At 45.5% G+C, this 22,790-nt stretch overlaps 1 protein-coding gene across 1 annotated transcript; it reads left to right on the top strand.

The window, feature by feature from the left end:
* Positions 1-7,493: 7,493 nt before the first annotated feature.
* RPL18 (ribosomal protein L18) lies at positions 7,494-16,194 on the top strand. Its single transcript, XM_075260777.1, has 7 exons — positions 7,494-7,561; positions 8,592-8,678; positions 8,760-8,867; positions 9,991-10,089; positions 13,250-13,373; positions 15,077-15,146; positions 16,075-16,194. Exons 1-7 carry the CDS (start codon positions 7,559-7,561, stop codon positions 16,148-16,150), a joined length of 567 nt encoding a protein of 188 aa, XP_075116878.1. The 5' UTR covers positions 7,494-7,558; the 3' UTR covers positions 16,151-16,194.
* Positions 16,195-22,790: the final 6,596 nt, after the last annotated feature.

The following is a 22,790-nucleotide window of genomic DNA, read 5'->3' as shown; positions in this document are numbered from 1 at the left end:
TGGTGTTCTGGGCTCATGTGTAATTGGAGAAGATGGACCTTGTGATGGCGAGGCAACTACCGAATATCCTAGAATACCTTCAGCATCAGACTCCTCAACAGCACCTTCCAGATTGTAACTAGCTCTGAGAAACAATTTTTAAAATTTAGATTACATCTTTGATCAAGGCCCCAAATGTCGTCATAAATATGCTATTCTAAATAACCTATCCGAGGACGTATGTTACGTACCAGGCACATACATGGCACTTAATATAAACTCATGGATCCAAGTATACAGTATATCAATTATATACTTACTCTCCAATTTCCATTATGTCTCTCAGAAACATTAACTGTTGCGTGTACGGTCTAGGTTTGGCTATAGCCGCATCTGGGTATACAGTGTGTCACTACCTGGAAAGAAACACCCTAAGGGGGCATTCACACGGAGTAACGTGGCGCTGATTCTACCACGATAACTCGCGGCAGAATCAATGCTGATAAAAAGACTCCCATTAACTTCAATAGGTTACGTTTGACGCGTGTAACACATTGAAATCAAAGTGTTAAAAAGACTCGCATTGATTTCAATGTGCTACGCGTGTAACTCGTGGCAGAATCAGCACCGTGTTACTCTGAGTGAATGCGCCCTAAGGCTGAGGCCCCACATTGCAGAAATGCAGCTTTTTTTGATGTTGCAGATTTTGCTACGTTCTTCTGAACCAATGCCAGGGGTGGATTGAGCAGAAGGGAGACCTATAAGAAGGTTCCTAGATATTTCCCATTCTTTTTGTAGCCATTCTTGGCTTTGGCTCAAAAAATCGCTGCAAAATCTGTAACAAATATTTCTGCGTTTCCACAACATGGGGCCTCAGCCTTAGGGGAGCAGCACACGACCAGCGACATACTGTCCTGCACTGTAAATGATACGGGCAGAATGTCACTGGGAGACAGGGAGTCGTAATATCATAGATGACTATACTGCCAGGAGTCCTACTCTCAGCATGTCAGTAAATCTGGCTGACATACAGACCGTGTTTCACATGCGAAACACGGTCGTGTGCTGCACCCCTTAAGCCTCCCGCACAAAAAATGGCACAGATGTAGTTTTCACAGACTTATACATGACAAATGAATTGACAGGGCTGCAAATGCAGACACATATAGGACAGCTATAGCTGAATACATAGGGGTTTAAAGCAGGAGATGTCACAGTTCAGCTCCTGCTTTAACGCTGCGCTCCGGCATTTGTAGCAGCGATGTGATGACGTCACATCGGGCCTACAACTATGTGTATGAGTGAGAGAGCGGCGGGGGAGCGATGGAAGGTGAGTGTAAGTGTTTGTGTTAAATATATATATATATTACATCTATCTATCTATATGAGTGCTATATATATATAATATATATATATATATAATATATATATAATATATATATATAAATATATATAATATATATATATATATATATATATATATATATATATATATATATATCCTGAACAGGGCAGTGATGCCGTGGCCTAATGTGATAATGGAAATAAATGGCAATTAATTAATAACTGACATATTTCTAAATTCTGACGTATCGCTGTCCTCCTGATATATCAGTATATAGTTACTGCAGGTAGGTTCATGGTCTCGGTATATTCTGTAGTTACTATAGGTAGGTCCTCCTTACAGTAACTCCATTCTAGCTGTCTCACTACAGAACTGACTAGTATGGAGTTGCTGCAGGTAGGTTCATGGTCTCGGTATATTCTCTATAGGTTATTCAGTATAGGACCTATATCTTATGATAAGCTCCGCCTACAGTAATATTACTAAAACAAACATACATTTTAAAAAAATATATATTTTATTGAAATAAAACCGTCCGCACAATCCTCATTATCCACTAAAAAAAAAAAAAACACCTCCACTAGTTACCAACATAGTCTATCAACCCCCCCCCCCCCCCCTCTCCTTCCACCAACTTACCTGTCCTGGTCTAGTATTACCTGCTTTCATGGAATAAACCAGCCACTGTCGTCTCATGTGAAGGGGTTACTAGAGTAAAGACATGATCACATGTGCTCCAGGTTCTATGTTGTTTAAAGAGGACCTTTCACCTCCTGGAGCACATGCGGTTTTATACACTGCTAGAAAGTCAACAGTGCTCTGAATTCAGCGCATTATCGGCTTTCCCGTTCTGTGCCCCCGGTGAAGGGCAATCGGTGCTGGTACCATAGCTCTTCACTGTCAGAAGGGCGTTTCTGACAGTCTGTCAGGAAAGCCGTTCTTCACAGTAGCATCTATTGCGCTGTACAGTGACAGGGGGCGTTGCCTCCAGCCCGGTGATGACGTCTATGGATGAGCACTATCAGGAGGGGAGGGGACATTCCTTCCCCCTCTCAATATAGGGCTATAGGCACTACTATGAGGAAGGGTGTTCCTGACTGACTGTCAGAAACACCCTACCCTGATGGTGAAGGTCTACGGTACCGATAGCTCTTCACCCGGGGCACAGAACGTGAAAGCCGATAGTGCGCTGAATTCAGCACACTGTCGGATTTCTAGCGGTATATAAAACCGCATGTGCTCCAGGAGGTGAAAGGTCCTCTTTAAATCTGTCAGGTGACCTGAATGATGAAGAGCCAGATCACTAAAACAGACGCGGCATCCACCTGAAGAATAGGCATGTCGCTTCTTTTTTCTGGCCTTTGAGTTCAATGGGAGCCGTTTTTTTGGGTCAGGATTTTGAGGAGGATTCAACCTCAAAATCCTGACCCAAAAAAAATGTGTGAACTCAGCCTCAAGCTTGTGATTAACCCCTTCTTGAGTAATTAGCAAGTCAATCACTTAGATGGAATCACTGACTGCAGGAGGTCGGGGGAGTCAGTGGTGAATGCAGCTCACCAGGCACACTGGGTGGACTTCAGGGGGCACGTTGTATTAATGAATATGGGTGGAGAATGCAGACAGCCTACTATACAAATAAAGCAGGGGTAGGCAACCTTCGGCACTCCAGTTGTTGTAAAACTACAACTCCCAGCATGCATACTTGCTTTGCTGTTCTTGGAACTCCCATGAAAGTGAACGGAGCAGGTTGGGAGTTGTAGTTTCCCAGCAGCTGGACCCCTGAAATAAAGTATAGCAGCCTTAATGTTCGTAGGGGTTTCATCTGCTATACAGGGAGTGTAAAGTGACCCTGACTAAACCCAAGTGCAGGAGTCACAGTCAAGGGTTTACACTCGGTTATGACACAGAAACAAGTAATGTCTTAAGATTTGCCCCCTTCTAGTGCAGGGACTCTTCCTGCTCTGAAGGAGTCCCTGCATTGTGAGCAATCTCTTTATACAGCAATGAGCATCAGTTTGGTGCTAGTGATCATAGTAGGGTTGGAGCAGTGCACAATGTTTATGTATACAGCTCACACCCTGCACATAAAGGGTGGGACAGTAGGATGTGGGGGCCATTCTATTTATAATACAAAAAGAGTGAGGATATATTTAACACAGGAGCACTACTGTATGTTAGAACTCTGCGCTGTGTAACCAGAGCTACATGTTTTACACAGCTCCACAACTCTGCTTAGACCCCCCCCCCCCAGCCCCCTTCCCCAATCACCTCCTCCACACATGCAGAAACACCACAGGGACTCCACACACACTAGAAAAGTGGCACTCCCCAGGAATCCCCTCCATCAACACACAGATGACAACCCACCAGGGACCTGACCCCCTTTCCCCACAACACACCAATGGCAGCCCCTCATGGATCCCCCACATGCACACATGTGGCAGTCTGCTCACTGTCACCCACAGGCAGGACTCCCCACATACATGAAGACAGCACCCCACACCAGACAGCAACCTCTGAGGGACCCCCCCCCCCTTCCCAAGGCACAGACGGCAGCCCCTAGGGATCGGAATCCCTATCATACAGGCGGCCCTCCAGGGTCTGGATCACAAAAGCACACAGATGGCAGTCTCCCAAGTACCGGAGATCCTAGCACACAGATGCAGCTTGCAGATACAAGTGGCAGCCCCCCCAAGGACCGGACCACCACCCTCCCCCTAGCATACAGGCATCAGCTGTGCATGGACCGGACCCTCCCCCAAACACACAAGTGGCAGCCCCCCCAATGCCTGGATCAACTCAGCACACAGGCAGCAGCCCCCCAGGGTTCAGATCACAACAGCACACAGGAGGTCGCCCCCAGGTCCTGGATCCCCCTAGCATATAGACAGCAGCTCCCGCGCCCCTCTCAACCACCAGGGACTGAAGCCCCCATCCCCCTCAGCATACAGGTAAACCCCAGGTACCAGACCCATCCAACACTCAGATAGCATCTCAGGGCCCATCAACAACCCCGGTCCACATACAGGTAGTCCTCGGGTTATGACGTTTCATGGTTATGACTAGAGACGAGCTAAAAAGTAAAGCTCGCTCGTAACAGAAAGCTGCCAGCACTCCCGACTAGCAAGGAGGAGCGTGCGGCAAATCAATGCTCGTCCTTGCTAGTCAGAAGAGAGCTGGCAGCTTGCTATTACAAGGGAGCTTACTTTTTCTCATAGGAATGAATTGACCAGCATTGATTGGCCTGTGTACAGCATTTGGCCAATCAACGCTGGTTCTGCCCGAGGCTCATCTGTGAGGAGGCGGGGTCTAAGATGGAGACTGCTGTGGTCCGATATTAGACTCCACCTCCTGGCCAGCGTTGATTGGCCGAAAGCTGTACACTGGCCAATGCATTCCTATGAGAAAAAGTAAGCTCCCGCATAAACACAAGCTGCCAGCTCTCCCTGTACAGTACGTGATTTAGTGTGCAGCGGCTCGGAACCGAAGAAGACTGTACTGTACTGTATATGGTACAATCTTCCTCGGTTCCGAACTGCTGCACACTAAATCACGTTAATCCGTTCCTACGCGGCGTTGTATAGTATGTTTCCGACTTACGTCAAAATTCGGTTTACGACGCCGCGTAAGAACGAATCAACGTCGTAAGCCGAGGACTACCTGTAGAAGCAGCACCGCAGGAATCCCCCATTTACGTTTTACGTGAAGGCAGCACCCAAGTGACCTAAACATTACATAGCAATACCTCGGAACCTCCGCCACATGCCCAGAGATGGAACTACTAAAAGGGACCACTACCAGTACCCCCCTCACACACATTGGAGGTCCCTGGGATGCTACCTAACAAGGACACAGGTGGCAGCAACCTCTTGACCATTTCCAGAACTCCCTCTAGCACACAAGCAGTGCCCAGGAACCCAACACACAAAGTCAATACCCCTGGGATCCCACACAGACGCATGCAGCATGTCCCCCACAGGGACCCTGACCCGCATTACATGCCAGCAGCACCCCAAGGACCCCGCCCCCCCCCCCCCCCTGTAAATGCCCGAAACAAACCAAGGCTGCATGCCCACATAATTAGATGTCGATGGCATCCCAGGGACTAGTGTCTCCATCCCTTTTAGTTGCCAGAAGCACACCAGGGACACCTTCCCCTTATCCATGCCAGCAGCATCCCTAGATACCAATAGCACCTCAAGGACCTCCCCCTTTATGCCAGCAGTACCTTGAGGTCCCTACCTATCTTCAGATGCCAGCAGCACCCCAAGGACCCCTGCTCTCCATGAGATACCAGCAGCATCCCAAGGACCCCTGGCCACTTAGATGCTAGTAAAATCCAAGGGACTCATGCCCTCCTTCAGATGCTCCCCTGCCCCCTTTAGATGCCAGAAGCACCAGTAAGGAACCCTGCCCCCCCCTTTAAAAGCACACCAAGGATCCCTGTCCTTCTCTTTTAGATGCCAGTAGCACCCCAAAGGCCCCTGCCCCTCCTTCAGATACCAGCAGTACACCAAAGAGCCCCTTCACCCCCTTAGATGCCAGCAGTACCTCAAAGACTTACTGCCAGGGACATAACGTGACCTGGCCCGGTGAGACACGGGGCCCAGTACCACTATAAATTTTCAATAGATACTAGCCCAGGGAAGGTGACTTAAAATAATAAATAGATATACTCACCTCTCATGGGCTCTGCGTCCTCTCTGGCGTCTTCGATCATGTGACTGAGGTCTGAAATTAGGCCCTAGCAGTCAGATGGACACTTAATAACGTCAGTGTCCCCCCCATGTGACTGCTGAGGACCAATCACAGGCCCCACAGAGCCGTCGGGAAAATGCTGAAGATAGATGGGATGTCCAGGAAAGGCGAGGCAAAGTGAGTATTAGTGTGTGTTATTTTTATTCACCTTCCCTGGGCATCCGATTATTATATTCTGGGGTCTGAGGAGACCACGGTGTAGAAAAAAATTACCGGGTGGAAGGGGGCTGTTGGGAGCATATAATACTGGGGGGGGGGGGGGGGAAACACTGCTGGGCATGTAACGCTGTGTGGGGGACACTATGGAGCATATAATACTGTGTGGGGGAACACTGCTGGATATATAATACTGTGGGGGGGGGGGGGGACACACTGCTGTGCATTTAATACTGTGTCGGGGACACTATGGAGCGTATAATACTGTATTACTGCTGGGCATGTAATACTGTGTATGGAGAACACTGCTGGGCATATAATACTGTGTGTGGGGGGGACTGGTGGGCATATAATATGGGGAGGGCACTGCTGACCATGTAATACTGTGTACACCACTGGCTCCCCCCTCTAGTTACCAGCAGTACCCCCAAAGATCCCCTGCGCCCACTTAGATGCCAGAAACACCCAAGGGACCCTGTCTCCCTCCACGCCAACGACTCCTACACCACCCTAAACATCAATCCAATCCCCCAGACCCTCCGGGATACAGTCCCATGTAACATATCACTTTCTTCTCAGCCTCACCCAACATGCAGTCCCATGTAACTACATCACTCCTTCCCTCAGCCTAACCAGAATGCAGTCCCATGTAATTACATCACTCTCTCCCCTCCCACCCAACATGCAGTCCCATGTAAGTGCTCTCTCCCCTCCTGCCTCATCCAACGTGCAGTCCCATGTAACTACATCACTCCCCCCTCAGCCTCACTTAACATGCAGTCCCATGTAACTACATCACTCCCCGCAGCCTCACTTAACATGCAGTCCCATGTAAGTGCATCACTCTCTCCCCTCCTGCCTCACCCAACATGCAGTCCCATGTAACTGCATAATTCCCCTCAGTCTCACCATAATGCAGTCCCATGTAACCGCCTCACCCAACATACAATCCCATGTAAAACAACCCTCTCTCTCCCCTTCCTTCCTCCATTACCACCAGACCCCTCTCTGCTTCCTTTTCTCCATGTACACGTGCTCGGCTCCGGCTTCCTCCATACAGCACAGAGCAGTGACGGCCCAAACTCCGCCCTCCTTGGTGAGGTCACGCCTCTTTCTGTGACATCATACCTACCAGGCGCGACTCCACTCTAGTCACGACCACGGCAGATTCGTCTAGTCCTCCAACCATAGAGCCCAGAGGAGAGAGCGTCCCCTTCTCTGCGCGATAACTTCCTGTTTCCGTGGTTTCCCATAAGCCCCCGCGGCTCGCTTCCTCCTTCCTTTCTTCCCTGCGACGCCGTCGGTGCTGCAGCTGCCATCATGGTGAGACCCAGAGCTTGATTTCAATCCGCTGCCATCTCCCTGCCTATCGCTAGTAACCTCTATTATCTGTCCGCTATGGGAGTCCTCTCACTGTTACGATTCCATCTAGGCCGATATTGAGCGGGAGACTAAGATGGTGACTTACTTAACCACTTCAGTACCGGCCCAGTTTGTGATGCAGGATTGTTTGCATGTGTGCTGCCGAGGGCTGTAACATTTCTATCTTTTGCATTAGACAACTCAATTTTGTGTCTTTTTTTTTTGTGTCACTTTGGGCTTTATTTTTATGGTTTTGTTTTGTCGTGTGTTTGTATTTTTTATGCTGTGGCGTTCACGCTTGTGCCTTGTACCTGTCTGCTGTGATTCCGCCTAAATCCCTGGAAAATCTGCTTGGGGAAGGTTTGTTGGGGGTCAGTTTAACGCCCCAATGGGTTTTTTAAGCAAACCGCTGCTGTCTGTGTGCAGCCTCTTCGCCGTGAAACTGCTATTTTTTGCACAGAGGCAAAGTCGGACATTTGATATTTAATTGTTTTGATGTTTCATTGTTGTCAGAGCCTAAGTCTTGAAATGTCTGGTGTTTGTTGTCAGAGGTGAACCCTTACAAGTGTAGCAGAGCTGAGTATGTCATGTGCCACCTCTGCTGATATCACTATATACTCTCCCTATATACCTAATGCTTTATATACCCTGCATGCGGTGACTCTCAGCACCGTCGTATGAGGGGTTTGATTTGTTGTGATCATGTGTAAGGGTTGTGCAGTGATGTGAACTTAGGCCTCTTCCTAACTGTACTGAGGAGAATCTGGTCCTATAGCTTGACCTGGAATGAGTGAATGAAGTGTCTTCTACCTGATAAGCCTGTATGGCTGTCCTCCATTGTAAGCATTGTACGTATATAGGAGAAGATTCCTGAAGTTGTTGGTTTGGTGATATATATATATATATATATATATATATATATATATATATATATATATATATATATATATAATTAGAGAACTTGCCTAATTTTTTCCCCACTGTAATACAGGGAGTAGACATCCGCCACAACAAGGACCGCAAGGTGCGGCGAAAGGAGCCCAAGAGTCAGGATATCTACCTGAGGCTTTTGGTGAAGGTGAGTACCTTTTATAGTGTGATGCATGGTTCCCATTATGTAATTTTGCAAAACAATAACACTTTGCCTTTTATTTCTTAGCTTTACCGTTTCTTGGCCCGTCGTACCAACTCAAGCTTCAACAAGGTTGTGCTCAAGCGTCTCTTCATGAGCCGTACTAACAGGCCACCTCTTTCTCTGTCTCGCTTGGTAAGTGGATGATTGTTTACTTCATCAGAGCTAGAGATGAGCAAGTACTGTTGGGATCAGCCGATCCGAACAGCACGCTCGCATAGAAATGAATGGACGTAGCCGGCACGCGGGGGGTTAAGCGGCCGGCCGCCGTCAAGGCGGAAGTACCAGGTGCTTCCATTCATTTCTATGGAGCGTGCTGTTCGGATCGGCTGATCTGAACAGTACTCGCTCATCTCTAATCAGAGCTTAAAGAGGAACTTTCATGTCCTGGGGCACATGCGGTTTTATATACCACTAGAAAGCTGACAAGTGCGCTGACTTCAGCGCACTATCAGCTTTCTCTTTCTGTGCCCCCGGTGAACAGCTATCGGTGCTGTTAACGTAGCTCTTCACCGTCTGATAGTGAAGAACGTCGCTCCTGACAGTAGAGTCCGTAACGTATTGTCAAAGAGAGCGTTCCTTACTGCCAGCCGTGGCGCTGAGCGAAGAGGAACGCCCCCTCCTGACAGTACTGGGGGGCCGGTACATTAGGGGCCCATTAACTGTTTCAGAAAATTATCTCTAAAAGCCAATTAGAGCTGTTTTTGTACTGAGCCACCACCATGTCACTTTTGGAGATGGGGGGTCATTTTGACTGCTACTTTAGGTGTTCTCCAAATGAGACATTACGTCTGATAACTATTCAAGCAAGCAAGAAACTGCATAGCAACTTTAGATACTGGTCCCCGGCTGAACAGCCTTGAGGATATAGGGTTCATTTTAAGGGTATGTTCACAGTTTTTTTGCATGCTGAAAAAAAAAATCACATTCTGCTTCCCTTTGATTTCTATTGTTTTTTTGAGGCGTAATCCACCTGAAGATAGGTCATGTCACATCAGCAAGAGGTAAATAAAAAAAAAAAAAATGCTACTGACTACCAATGAAATGAATGGGAGGTGGATTCGGTCTCAAAATCAGTCTGTGTTGAGGTAAAAAAAAAAAAAAAAACCTGTGAACATGCCCTAATTCTCCGTATGGGTTAAAAAATAAAAAACTGGAAAAGTTTTTTTGCCAATCTGCTTTGAAATAAAAAAGGGTTTTGGGATTATGGTAGACTTTCTGATGCTGGCTTCATTAATTCGTCTTTCTTCACTTGCAGATTCGCAAAATGAATCTTCCTGGACGTGAAAGCAAAACTGCTGTGGTGGTAGGAAGCATCACCGATGATGTCAGGATTCAGAATATTCCCAAACTGAAGGTATAAGGTCTTTTTAATATATTTTTTACTTTTTCTATCATGCTCTGACATCTGTGAGACGGCTTTATAATAGAATTTATTGAAGTTTTAAAGGGAACCTGTCACTTGGTCAAAAAAACTTACCCAGAGAGAACAGGCTGTGGATGTAAAGAGTTTGATCTGCTGACAAGTACTAGAGTCTCCCACATCCACCACCCGGGCACAGGGGGCATCTTCATTATACACCCCCTGCCTCTACCCTGACTATTTCCCACTCTTAGCAGAGGGAAATTGTCATGGCAATGATTACATGTCTTGCCTTTGACAGCTGACCACTGCCACCTTCGGCCCTATTCACATCTGCGTTCGAGGAGTCCGCTTGGGGTCCCCACCCCCCATGAACCAAAACCTACATATAAAAAAGCAGATACCTAGGAAACCTGTGGACCCCATAGATTATAATGGGGTCCGTGTAGTTTCTGCACGAGACATGCGGAGAGAACAGTGCTGCAAGCGGCACTTTTTTTTTCCTGTGTATTTAATGCAAAAAACCACATAGACCTCATTATAGTCTATGGGGTCTGCGTGTTTCCTGAGAGTAATCACTTTTTAATGCATATGTTTATGCTGGGAGGGGGGTCCCCAAACGGAGACCAGAACGCAGATGTGAACCGGGCTTCTTAATTTGCAGTGGTGTCGTGAACCGAACTACTACTACAGGAATACTCAGAATGATAGGAGTCATAATGTCTTCAGTAACAAATCAAGGTTCTGTTTGATAGCAGATGACTGTTGGGTTACAATTTGGAGTCCTTGCAGTAGGCGCTTCAGTTCTGCCTTTGTCTGATGCGAGACTGTCCCGTCTGTGGAGCCATTGTATATGACAGTGGTACAAGGGCAATATGTACATCAAGCCACCCTTATGGTTACCTCTCATGGCAGAGCTTTCAACTGGCATATTTTTTACCAGTTTAATTGTCGCCTATACACAGCATGAGTTCCTAAGGAATGTCTCTGCCAGATTGCAATCCTTCTTTGCCCTGCCCAGTTACCGGATTTAACACCAATCAAGCATTTATGGGACCAGCTCATCAGCCTGCCAGGGTGAAGGATCTACAGCCATAACCAAAAGTTGAGGCCTCGTTTACATCTGCAATCTGTTTGGGAAGTCCACATGGGGACACCCCTACCCGACCGGACTACCAAACGCATTGACAAGCGGTGGTGCAGTAAAAGCACACTGACCCCATAGACTATTATGGGGCCCCTGTGCTTGCTGCGAGATCTGCGCTCGAGTCATACAGACAGGAAAGTAGATTGTGATGTACTTTTCTGTCCGCATATTCTGTGCGGAAAACACACGGACCCCATTACAGTCTGTGGGGGTCAGTGTGCTTTCACTGCACACCGTTTGCCAATGCGTTTGGTAGTCTGTCCGGGGGCATCCCCATGTGCACTCACCCGAACGGATTGCCGACGCAGATGTGAACGAGGCCTGGCACACATTTTGGTTTTCTCAGTGTTTGCTGCTTTTTTGTTTTTTTGGGTTTTTTTTTTTTGTTTCTATCGAATACTGAATTACAGTTTTAAGCATTTTGTAAGTTTTTAAGCAAGTACACAGATTTTATGCAAGGACTCAACATTTAGTGTTAACCCTTAAATTTTTATTTAAAATTTCCGCAATCTACCCTGGCATGCTGTATATCACCTTCAGGGCCAAGTCATAACTAATGGGTGCACATTCTTTCCTAGTCACAATTTCTATGTATATGTTTATACATCCCCTTTTTCAGGATCGACCAAAGATTGAGATTGACTTTGAAACTTCCCAGATCTCATTGACCCAAAACTTAAATGTTTTACTCACTAATCCCTCGTTCACATCAGCTTTGGTATTCCGTCCGGGGAGTCCGTATTGGGACTCTTCCCCCCCCCCCCCCCCCCCCCCCCTGAACGGAATACCAAACACAAGTGCTGTGCAGTAAAAGCACACGAATCCTCAGACTATAATGGGGTCCGTGTGCTTACCGCCAGATCTCTGCACAGAACATGAGGACAGGAAAGTGGTTCACCATCTACTTTCCTGTCTGCATGATTCATGCGGGCAGTGCGCGGCAAGCACATGGACCCCATTATAATCTATGTGGTCCGTGTGCTTTCACTGCACAGCGCTTGCCAATGCGTTTGGTATTCCGATCGGGAGAGTCCCCAAGTGGATATGTGAACGAGGGGTAAGCCGCTTGGTTATCACTTTTGCTTTGTGGCTCCATCGTGCTGGGTTGGGGGTCATCTTTGTTCATTGCCATTACTCTTGGATTGGTGGGAGAAGTTGCTCTTGAATGAATGAATTCTGTTTAAATAGCGCCAACATATTCCGCAGCACAAAGAAAGTTATTTAACACAATGGGACTGAGGGCCCTACTCACAAGCGCTTACAATCTATGAGGTAGAGGGGGTGACACAAGAGGTAGCAGGGGCGGCATTGCTTATACAGTGGTCAGATAATTCTGTAATAGAGGTGAATGTCATTACACAAACCTAAAACTTTGAGCCGTCACCCGGTCGAGTCCTTTAACATGTGGATGGAGCTTGGACATATAAAGTTATCCTGAAATGGCATCATATCATGTGGGGTAATGTGGGATCTGGAACAAAGGAGGGTTACATTTTGGGGATTCTAATTACGGTAGGGAAGGGTTTACATTAGGAATTGTGATAGGCCTGTCTGACTATATGTGTCTTTAGTTTGCATCTGAAGCTGTAGAAATTGGGACATTGCTCTTGGACATTGACACCCCCCCAGTCCTCTAGCCTCATGCCTGTACTTTCTGCAGGATGTCATTCTGTCATGTTTTTGTGAGAGAAGTGAATGATTGCCCAGGCAATTTTTAAATTTGTCAAAGAATGAAAATGCAACACAATCTTGTGTGTCTGACGAATGTAATTTATATATAGCATCACCCTGAAGAGGTCTGTGCAAACATCCAAGGGCTAATAAGAAAGTAGATAAAAAAAAAAAAGTTTCATTTAAGCAAATAGAGGAACTTGTGATCCCATTGATTTGACCGAAGCTTCACATTTGTGAATAAAGGAGGCATTACTTTTTTTTTTTTTTTTTTTTTTGCATATATATTTGTATGTTTGTGCAAGTTATAAATTTGTGGATTTCCTCCCATCTCAGGTTTGTGCACTAAGAGTGTCCAGTGAAGCTCGTAGAAGAATTCTGAAATCTGGAGGCCAAATCTTTACTTTTGACCAACTGGCTCTTGCAGCCCCTAAAGGCCAGAACACTGTTCTTCTGTCAGGTAACTTGAAGACAATATCAACACTGGTATATCATGTTAAAGGGAGTTTGTTAGCTCAGATCTACCAGTTAAATGAAAGGAAACCTGTCTCCATGAAAATGCTGTTTAACATCACAAGAGGCCTACAAGCACCATTGCATCGGTGCAAAGCTGAAAATTCTTACTGTTCTAATCTTTGTGTGTGTGTGTGTATGTATGTATATATATATATATATATATATATATATATATCCCAGTCTCCGCTCTTGGTTTCCGTCTTCCGCCGACAGGAAACGGGAACCCGGCAGACTGTCCATTTGTAAGCGTTTTGTGATCTCTGCGGCAAAACCGTGTGTTTTTTTTTTTGTTGTTGTTGTTTTTTTTTAAACCAGACACAAGTCCTTCATGTTCACCTTTTTGTCCGGTAAAAAAAAAAACCCCAGTTTCGCCGTGGAGATCATAAAACGCTCACAGGCGGACACTTTGCAAACCCAGCCAAATAAATGGGTTTGAAAAATGACTACCGGTTTCCATCTCCTATCCAGTTTCTTGGACAGAAGACTGAAAGCGCAGATCGGGGCGCAGGTGTGAACCCGCCCTTATACAGCATATCATTTTATTTACATTTTTAATTAGCTCATGTATGGCTCTTGAACAGGAAGGGGTCCAGTTGCTAGTAAAAAAAAAAACACTGCAATATTTCGGTGTGGTACTACATCAACTTATTCAGGCTAATGACAATTGACTCTAATCTATGTAATTGGCTAAGCTCAGATGGTTTGGTACCAGATCGAAGCCTGATTTGTGCAGCCAAAATGCTATAAGTGTTAGTAAAGCATGAAACCAAAGTTTCCCTCTTAGTATATCTTATTCCAACAGTTGCAGAAACGGTTAATGTTGGTGGTGGGCTCCTGCAGTTATGTTTTCTTTAACTTGTATCCATATGACTGTAAGGAAGGAGCGCACTCAGTGTGTGTATACTGTAATTCTATTTCTGCAGCTCGGTGTCTCTTCTGCTCTGATCAGCAGATCTGATTTTTAGTCTGTGCTTTGCTATCAATCACACCATGGTTCACCAAAACCTCCGATGGATAGATAAGCACAGTAGCAGGTCTGCCTGGTGAGGAAGACTGTAATTATTCTTTTTTCAGAAAGCAATAACTAGATTAGGTAATACTGTGTGAATTGTCTATATTGTAGCCTAGGTACATACTGAAAGGGAACATTATTATAGGAATCTTGCTTTTAAAGAGAACCTTTCATGTCCTCCTTGTGCACATGTGGTTTTATATACCGCTAGAAAGCCAACAGTGCGCTGAATTCAGCGCACTGTCGCCTTTCCCGTTATGTGCCCACTGTCAGAAGGGGGTTCCTGACAGTCTAGATGGGCTGTGAGGAATGTCCCTCCTGACAGTAGTCGTCCATAGCCCTGTACTGTCAGAGGTGGGCATTCCCAGTCATGACGCTAAGTTGTGAAGAACGTCCCACCTGACTGTACTCTCCCATAGACTAGTACTGGAGGGGCGGTACCTGCTCACCTCTACTGTAAATTTGTTCCTAACAGGGCATTTTTCGTTACTGATACTAGCTTGTTTAAAATGATTCTTTTATAATGTAGAAAATATTGATCCTGCAGTGTCACAATTGGCTGGTGAAGAAAAATCGACTACTTTATCGATGCATATTGCCGTAACTTGACATTAAACTGTTTCATTTGATTTTAGGCCCACGTAAGGGGCGTGAAGTGTACAGACATTTTGGAAAGGCTCCTGGTACCCCACACAGTCACACCAAGTAAGTTGACCGGCCTCATTGTTCAAACATCTTTTGAAGTTCCTGATTCTGGTTTGGAAACTGTTACTTATCCCACGAGCCGACCGTCTCTTGGCAGAGATCAGCTATTTAGTTGTTCGCTCATCTAAAAAGCTGTAAAGAGATCCAGAGACTTGACGTGATACATAGTGGCTTAAAGGGAGTCTGTAACCACTGCGTTAAAGAGCACATTACAGTGATAACGTCACTTCTTTAGGTTTGGGGAGAAATGACACTGTCTTATGCAGATGAGGCAGCTGACTGGATCGGTCTCGCCACTCAGACCAAGTCCTGCCTTTGCCACCTAGTGTAGTAAAAGTTGATCATCCCTCTGTTATGATGTCACCTATTTGAGCAGTGCTCAAGGAAGCTGAAGGCCCGCCCCCAGTGCAGCTGCTTCCTCATTTGCATAACATTTCAAAGTTCTTTCTCTCCAAATCTAAGAAAGTGACTTGTACAACAACGGTATAATTTATCACTGTAATGTGTATAACATGGTAATAACTTTTGGATATGCTTGGGTGGGTGATGGTCTCCTTAAGACATGGGGGCCGTGGCAAAAAAAAGACAGAGCCGGTAATGTGGATGGAATTCTGGCTAATCCAACACATACACATTGCAGGAAAAAAATACAGCGAAAAAGCGACATTTTTGCTTATAGATATCATAAGGGCCTAACCTCCAGTCACGTAAATCCCCTTGAGGGTGTTTCCATCCAAAAAAAAATTGCATGTATGGTCGTCCATACAGGAATGGTTTGAGCAGCTGGACAAAGTGACACGTGAGGTGTCAATGCAAAGCACAAATAGTTCAGCATCCACCGCCATTATATTTTGCTTGGAGAATAGCGATACACTTACTGAAGCAAAGTATTGGTTTGCACACTTACTATTGTTTTATTTTCCTCCAGGCCCTACATTCGTTCCAAGGGTAGAAAGTTTGAACGTGCTAGAGGTCGCAGAGCCAGCAGAGGCTACAAGAACTAAAGTCTGTCCATGCTTTATGCACAATAAAGTTACATCTTTACAAACCCCTTTTTCGGATTTATTTGGTACACAAAAACTCAACTTTCTAAAAGTAACCTAAGAGTGTTGGTATTGAAATTGACATCCCCGACCCGAACATGTAATAAGTTAACTGTATCGCAACTCCAATCCTAATCCTAATGGGAGTCTGTCAGCAGTAAATTGACTAAGTCTAATCACTGAAACTGCAAGGTACTAACTATGTATCTGGTCAGTTTTGGGGCTCATTTCAAGTATATTCCTGTTATATTCATACTCAAATGAGGGTAAAATGCTTTGAGGTCTTGTTTTGACTTTCTTTATCTTTGGTTCCATTCAAAGACACAGCACTTGTATTCTCATTTGCATATGAATATAATTGATTTACATGAAAATGAGGTTCCAAAACTGAACGAGCATATTTGGAAACTCTACTTCAAGTTAGGTTTATAACTTACAAGCTCCTTGCACATGTTGTCCTTGATCAGGTTTGAGCCTAGGAGTGAAATTCTGCAAAGAAACCACTATATCCTAGCAATTACATGAGGGTGTTTGACCTATGGAGGGTCCACAGTAACTGGTTCAGCACTACAGGGATACTCCAACCTGCCAGTAAGGTTGGCTGCACTGTACTGGGGTAAAACTGTACATTGGCATTGGTCATATCCCATTGACTTGATAGACTATTGCTAGAATAAGTACTCGGTATGAAATGACAGGTAAGGGTAGGGGCCACACGGTGGCTCAGTGGTTAGCACTGCAACCTTGCAGCGCTGGAGTCCTGGTGCTCAAATCCCGCTAAGGGCACAAAACCATCTGCAAGGAGTTTGTATGTTCTCCCAGTGTTTGCATGGATTTCCATCCCATATTCCAAAAAAAAGACATACTGATAGGGGAAAAATGTACATTTTGAGCTCCATTTGAATGGGTTTGAAAAGTCTCCGGCCGGTGAGCGTTTTATGCACTCTGCGGCGAAAGTTTTTTTTTTTTGTTTTTTTTAACCGGACACAGAGTCGGACATGCAGTACTGTGTCCAGTTTAAAAAAACCTGTTTCGCCGCGGAGCGCGTAAAACACGGCTGGACCCGGCATGACAGGTTTCCGTCTTCTGAATGAAACCTGAGAATGGAGTGCCGAACGCTGGCGTGAACCCAGCGTAAGACTGTTATACTTTGCATGAGGATGTTTTTTAACCATTTCAGTACCGGGCCAATTTGTAGTCAAGGACCAGACACATTTTAGGTTTTTTGTGTGTGCGGTTTTGAGGGCTGTAACGTTTTTCTCATATGTCTCATTTAACTAATTCTTTTTTCGTTACATAGAGCTTTATTTTTATATTGTTTTTATTTTGAATGTTTTTTTTTGTTTTTTTTTTATATCCGGGAAAATATAAACAAGAGAGGGAAATTGTGTCTGGTTTTCACTTTTTTTTTTTTTTTTTTTTTCTTAAATGACACAGTGTTACTGAAAAACTTTGAAATAGTTTTTCCTCTCCGTTACAGTAATTTTGATTTTATATGGTGTCTTCTGGGTTGGGGGACATCAGATGACTTTTTTTCTTTTATTAGGGAGACTGATTTTCTCTGGCACTGGGGCTGATACCTTTAGCTCCAGTTGCAGCAGGAATACTGCCTCCTGCACGCTGTACTTTACTTACAGAGCTGAACTGGGTCCTGTAGGACCCAGCAGCTTTTGTAAGATGCTGACATCGGCGGATCACGTGACTGCCAGGTCATAGGGCGACGCCCATAGCTATGTATATAGTGCTCATTGAGCGCTGTATACTCAGTGATCGAGAAGGCAGGGAAGGTAATAAACCTTCCCTGCCTTCTGTCTGGGAGCTCCGGCTGAAGTTATAGCCGGCTCCCAGCAGTTGCAGGATCTCGTGCTGTACCGGTACGTCCTGTCAGAACAAGGCATCCACTTTCCAGATGTTTATAGAGCGGTCCGGAAGTGGTTTATGTATATCAATGAATCTGCTTCATTTATTTTTTGAGTGTTTTATGGGACAGCAGGACATGACCTCATGTTGGTAGATGCCAAAATTGCACCAAAGTGCTGGTAATTTGGTATTTGCATTAAGACTGAAGCCTGTCATATGTGGGAATAGTTGTAGCCCATCTATGACACATGGGTGCTTTTGTGCCAGAGATGCACCAATTCCCTCCTTTTTTGCAACCCGCTTGCCACTTTTTACAAAAGTTGGCGGAGACCACTTGGCCTGGCAAGCTTACTATAACCCATGTCGGAAAGCATTCCCCCATTAGCATTAACTGCACCTGAATTAAGACAGGCATACAGAACGCCAGTGTCAATAAATTCCCCCTCACAATGTTTGGCTCTGTTTTGTTTTATTAGTACCACTGAATCATTTGAATCTAGAAAACACTTTCTACTTTAGAAGTTGTGTCTCTAATAACTATGATCTCCTGGCTTTCAATCCGAGTTATGGACCTGTGAACTATAACTGCCCTCTGTAAGGGTACTGTTCACACTTTGTAATTGGGTTGATCAGAACTCAACTGGTTTTCTAGGTCAACTAGCTCTAAAATGGTTTCATGGTAGAACCCCAAATGTAATGAAGGTTGCATAGGCACATCTTTGAATAGATGGCATTTAAAAGGTTGTAATGGCTTAGAAAATATGGCTGCTTGGTTTCTGAAATGGCTACTACTTACAAGAGTACGGGTCAACTCACAGGGAGGAATTTGGTGTCATATTCCACCTCCGAATCTGGAGCAGATTCCTCCCGAATCCACCTCCTATTGTTTTCAATGGGAGACAGAGATGGCAGCAGAATGTGGGAAAAAAAGAAGCGTCCTGCGCGATCTTGCCACGGATTTTGTCCGTGTCTCGAGGCTCCCTCCAGTTTGCTGTGAGGGAATTCTGATGCATTGCAACAACATCCTGTCTGCCTGCCTACGTGAAAATGCTGGCGGCAAAAAATAGAGATAATTCCATTCCATTACGTCCACCATGACGGCTACACAAGGAGGTTGACCTCTGACCCTCTGTAGGGACAGGAACTGAGAAACTCATTAAATACACCACTCCCACCACCATACACCAGTGTTTCCTGTCCCTACACAGGGTCGGGATGAGAAGCTCTCCTCCGTCTGGGGGATAGGTAAAGAATTACCACCGTCCAGCCCTCGGTCGTAGTCAAAGGCGCCTGCCTCCCTGGGCCATTAAGGACACGTGGGTATCGCTTTGGCCTGCCCCCGGGTGGAAAACTCCCCCCTTCCAGCGGTCCGGTGGGGCTAATGCATGGTGTAGAGTGGATGCCGGCTCTGGTCGACTCAGGAGGAACAGCCGGCGTAAGAAGTCAGGCGTTCCAGGATGTGATGCAGGCGGCCGAAAGTGAGGTTTTCATAGGCGGGAGCTTCAAAAGACCAGGAAGTGTGTGGACTAGGCGGCATTTCTGTGAGGTATGTGTGTATCACTGTTGCTTTAGCATGTCGCTCCCTGAGACTCTGCCATCGGTTACAGATCCCCTGACCGCTTCTATTCTATCTGGTGTTGTGCGTACTAGCACCTGTTGTCTTACCCAAGTTATATTATGAGCAGACAGAGAGCTAAGGGCAGTTTGGGAGACGTTAAAAGCGGGGTCAGCCATGCTTCAGAGACAAAATGTTCGGATTCTCTCAGACAATACATTCGCAGACAAGGGGGCACAAGATCCTCTGCCCTAGCCTCTCTGTCTCACAGGATCTTCATCTGGGCAGAAGAAAATCTGAACTCCCTATCAGCTACTCCTCTAAAAGGTCCGGAAAATCTGGAGGCAGACTTCTTGAGCCGTCAAAAACTCGATCCAAATGAGTGGAGCCTAAACGGTCAGGTTTTTCATATGGTAATGCAACGCTGGGGTCTTCCTCAGGTGGACTTGTTTGCTTCCAGAGCAAATGCAAAAATAAGCACCTTTCTATCCCTAAGGCCGTCAGACGTTCCATGGGGAATAGACGCGTTTGCTCACAGGTGGGATTGGGATCTGGCTTATGCGTTCCCTCCTCTTTCGTTAATCCCGAAGGTACTTCAGAAAATCTGCAGAGAAGGTGCAAAAGTAATACTGATAGTACTGTTCTGGCCCAAGAGAAGTTGGTTCTCTCTTCTCAAAGAACTGGCCATAGACGACCCTTGGATTCTACCATTAAGGATTATGGATCTGCTGCAACAGGGTCCTCTCAGATATCAGAAGCTGGACTATCTTCATTTGTCAGCATGGATCCTGAAGGGTCCTTCCTGAGATCTAAAATCTTATCTGACAAGGTAATAAAAACCCTTAAAGCTTGCAGGAAGCCAGTCACCAACGCCATCTACCTCAAAATCTGGAAACGGTTTTGCTCCTGGGCGTAGGATTCGCCGCCGAGTCAGAATAGCCCTAATATAGGTCAGATTTTGGATTTTCTGCAAGCGGGGTTAGAGTCAGGCCTTAGCCAAAGTACTTTGAAAATGCAGGTGGTGGCGCTCAGTACCTTTTTTTTGATACTCAGCTGGCGGATCATCGGTGGGTGGCAAGATTTTTTAGGGCAATTGCTAGGCTTAGACCTTCCACTAGACCTCTGTCTCCTCAATGGGATCTATCGGTGGTATTGGATGCTCTGTCCAGAGAGCCGTTTGAGCCCATTAGCAGCATCCCTTTAAAATTCCTTTCCTGGAAAGTAGCCTTCCTAATAGCTATCACCACGGCTAGACGCATAGGGGAAATTCAGGCTCTCTCTATAAGAGAACCTTACCTTAGAATCACGAGTGTTAGGATTGTTTTAAGGCTAGACCCAAACTTTACACTGAAGGTAGTGTCTGATTTCCACAGAGAACAGGACATTGTCCTTCCTTCCTTTTGTTCAAATCCTTCTTCTACAAGAGAAAGAGAGTGGCAAGCTCTGGATGTTAGAAGGGCAGTAATCGCTTATTTGGAATCTACCTCCTCCTGGAGGAAAGATGACAATTTATTGATTAAGTTTTGGGGTACGAATAAAGGGCATAAGGCTTCTAAAACTACCATAGCAGGGTGGATCAGGGCAACAATCCGGCAGGCTTACCTTTTAAGGAATCTACCAGTGCCAGGGAACATTAAGGCTCACTCGACTAGAGCAACTGCCTCCTCTTGGGCGGGGAGCGTCCCTGGAGCGAATATGCAGAGCTGCCACTTGGTCTAGTCCACTGACCTTTGCTAAACACTACAAGTTAGATTTGGATTCGGTAAGTGATTTAGCCTTTGGATGTAAGGTCCTTTCGGCGGTAATCCCGCCCTAGAGTTGGTAATCTGGTATATCTCCTTGTGTAGCCGCCATGGTGGATGTAATGGAAAACCGGAGTTAGACTTAACGGAAATGTTTCCATGTGGTCCACCATGATGGCGTCGAATTACCCTCCCTAGTTAACTATTTTATGTAGAACAGCATGCTATAGCTTATATTTTCACCTTTCCTTTGTAATTTGGTAAACACTGGTGTATGGTGGTGGGAGTGGTGTATTTAACGAGTTTCTCAGTTCCTGTCCCTATAGAGGGTCAGAGGTCAACCTCCTTGTGTAGCCGTCATGGTGGACTACATGGAAACAACGTTACTGGTAAGTCTAACTCCAGTTTTCCTCTTCGTTTTCCGCCGTATAAATGGACCCTAAAGTTTCCCATACAGCCCCCTTAAAGGGAAAGTTGTAACTGTGTCTGATACTGCAGTTTAGTTTCATTTAAAGAGAACCTTTCACCACCAAAATGTATGCAACAAGTACCTATTAGGCTTTATTCCCTTGGTCAGTGACTTGTATAAGTGACTGAGCCAAAACCAGGTGTGGACACTATACAGAAGTAAGGTATAATGAAAAAGATGTTTTCCACCTCCTAGTTTTGACTCTTACTCACTGATCCAAAACTCTGATGTTTGAGTATAAGGTGTTATTAAAGGATACAAAGCTTTTGGGGCTGGAAGTTACTAAGCAAACAAATGGAAACAATCCCTATCAATTTTCTGTAGTCAGAACCTAAGGATCAGTTATTTCTGACCAGTCCTTAGGTTAAAATAATTTCCTCTTAACTAATATGAACAAGTGTACTATAGCAATTGGATATGACTGAACCTTGTGACATTCAGTTCAGGTTGAGATTGTCAGGCCATAAGATAAGATAGTACTTTAATAGTCCCATAGTGGGGAAATTCTGTGTGTTACAGCAGCATAGATAAAACAATAATACAAATATCAAATCTCCACAGTAGGTACAGATAAAAGTAAAGAAGATAGTAGCAGGGATATCTCAATTTAAGGATCTGTCAGTTCTCTGTATGGTGTAATCTAGGCTTAGCCCCGTGTTGATTGTACAGCCTAACCGCAGCGAGGAGGAAAGCCCTCCGATAGTGCTCCTTCTCACACTTGAGGTGAAGCAGTCGGTCACTGACAGTACTGCCTAAGTGCTATCACGGTCTCATGCATGGGATGCAAGTTAATCTCCAGCATGGAGCTCACCACGGACAGTATCCTTCTGTCACCCACTACCTGTACTGGGTCCAGGGGGCTCCTCAGAGCTGGCCCTTCTGATCAGCCTGTCAAGTTTATTCCTATCCCTGGCTGGTATGCTACTCCCTCAGCAGGCCACTCTGAAGAAGATGCTACAACAGAGTTGAAAAAGG

The sequence above is a fragment of the Leptodactylus fuscus genome, chromosome 11 (genome assembly GCF_031893055.1).
Source record: "Leptodactylus fuscus isolate aLepFus1 chromosome 11, aLepFus1.hap2, whole genome shotgun sequence".
In the NCBI taxonomy this organism is placed as follows: Eukaryota; Metazoa; Chordata; class Amphibia; order Anura; family Leptodactylidae; genus Leptodactylus; species Leptodactylus fuscus.
The sequence above is the reverse complement of the archived record's forward strand: the minus strand, read 5'-3'. Positions and strand labels throughout refer to the sequence as shown.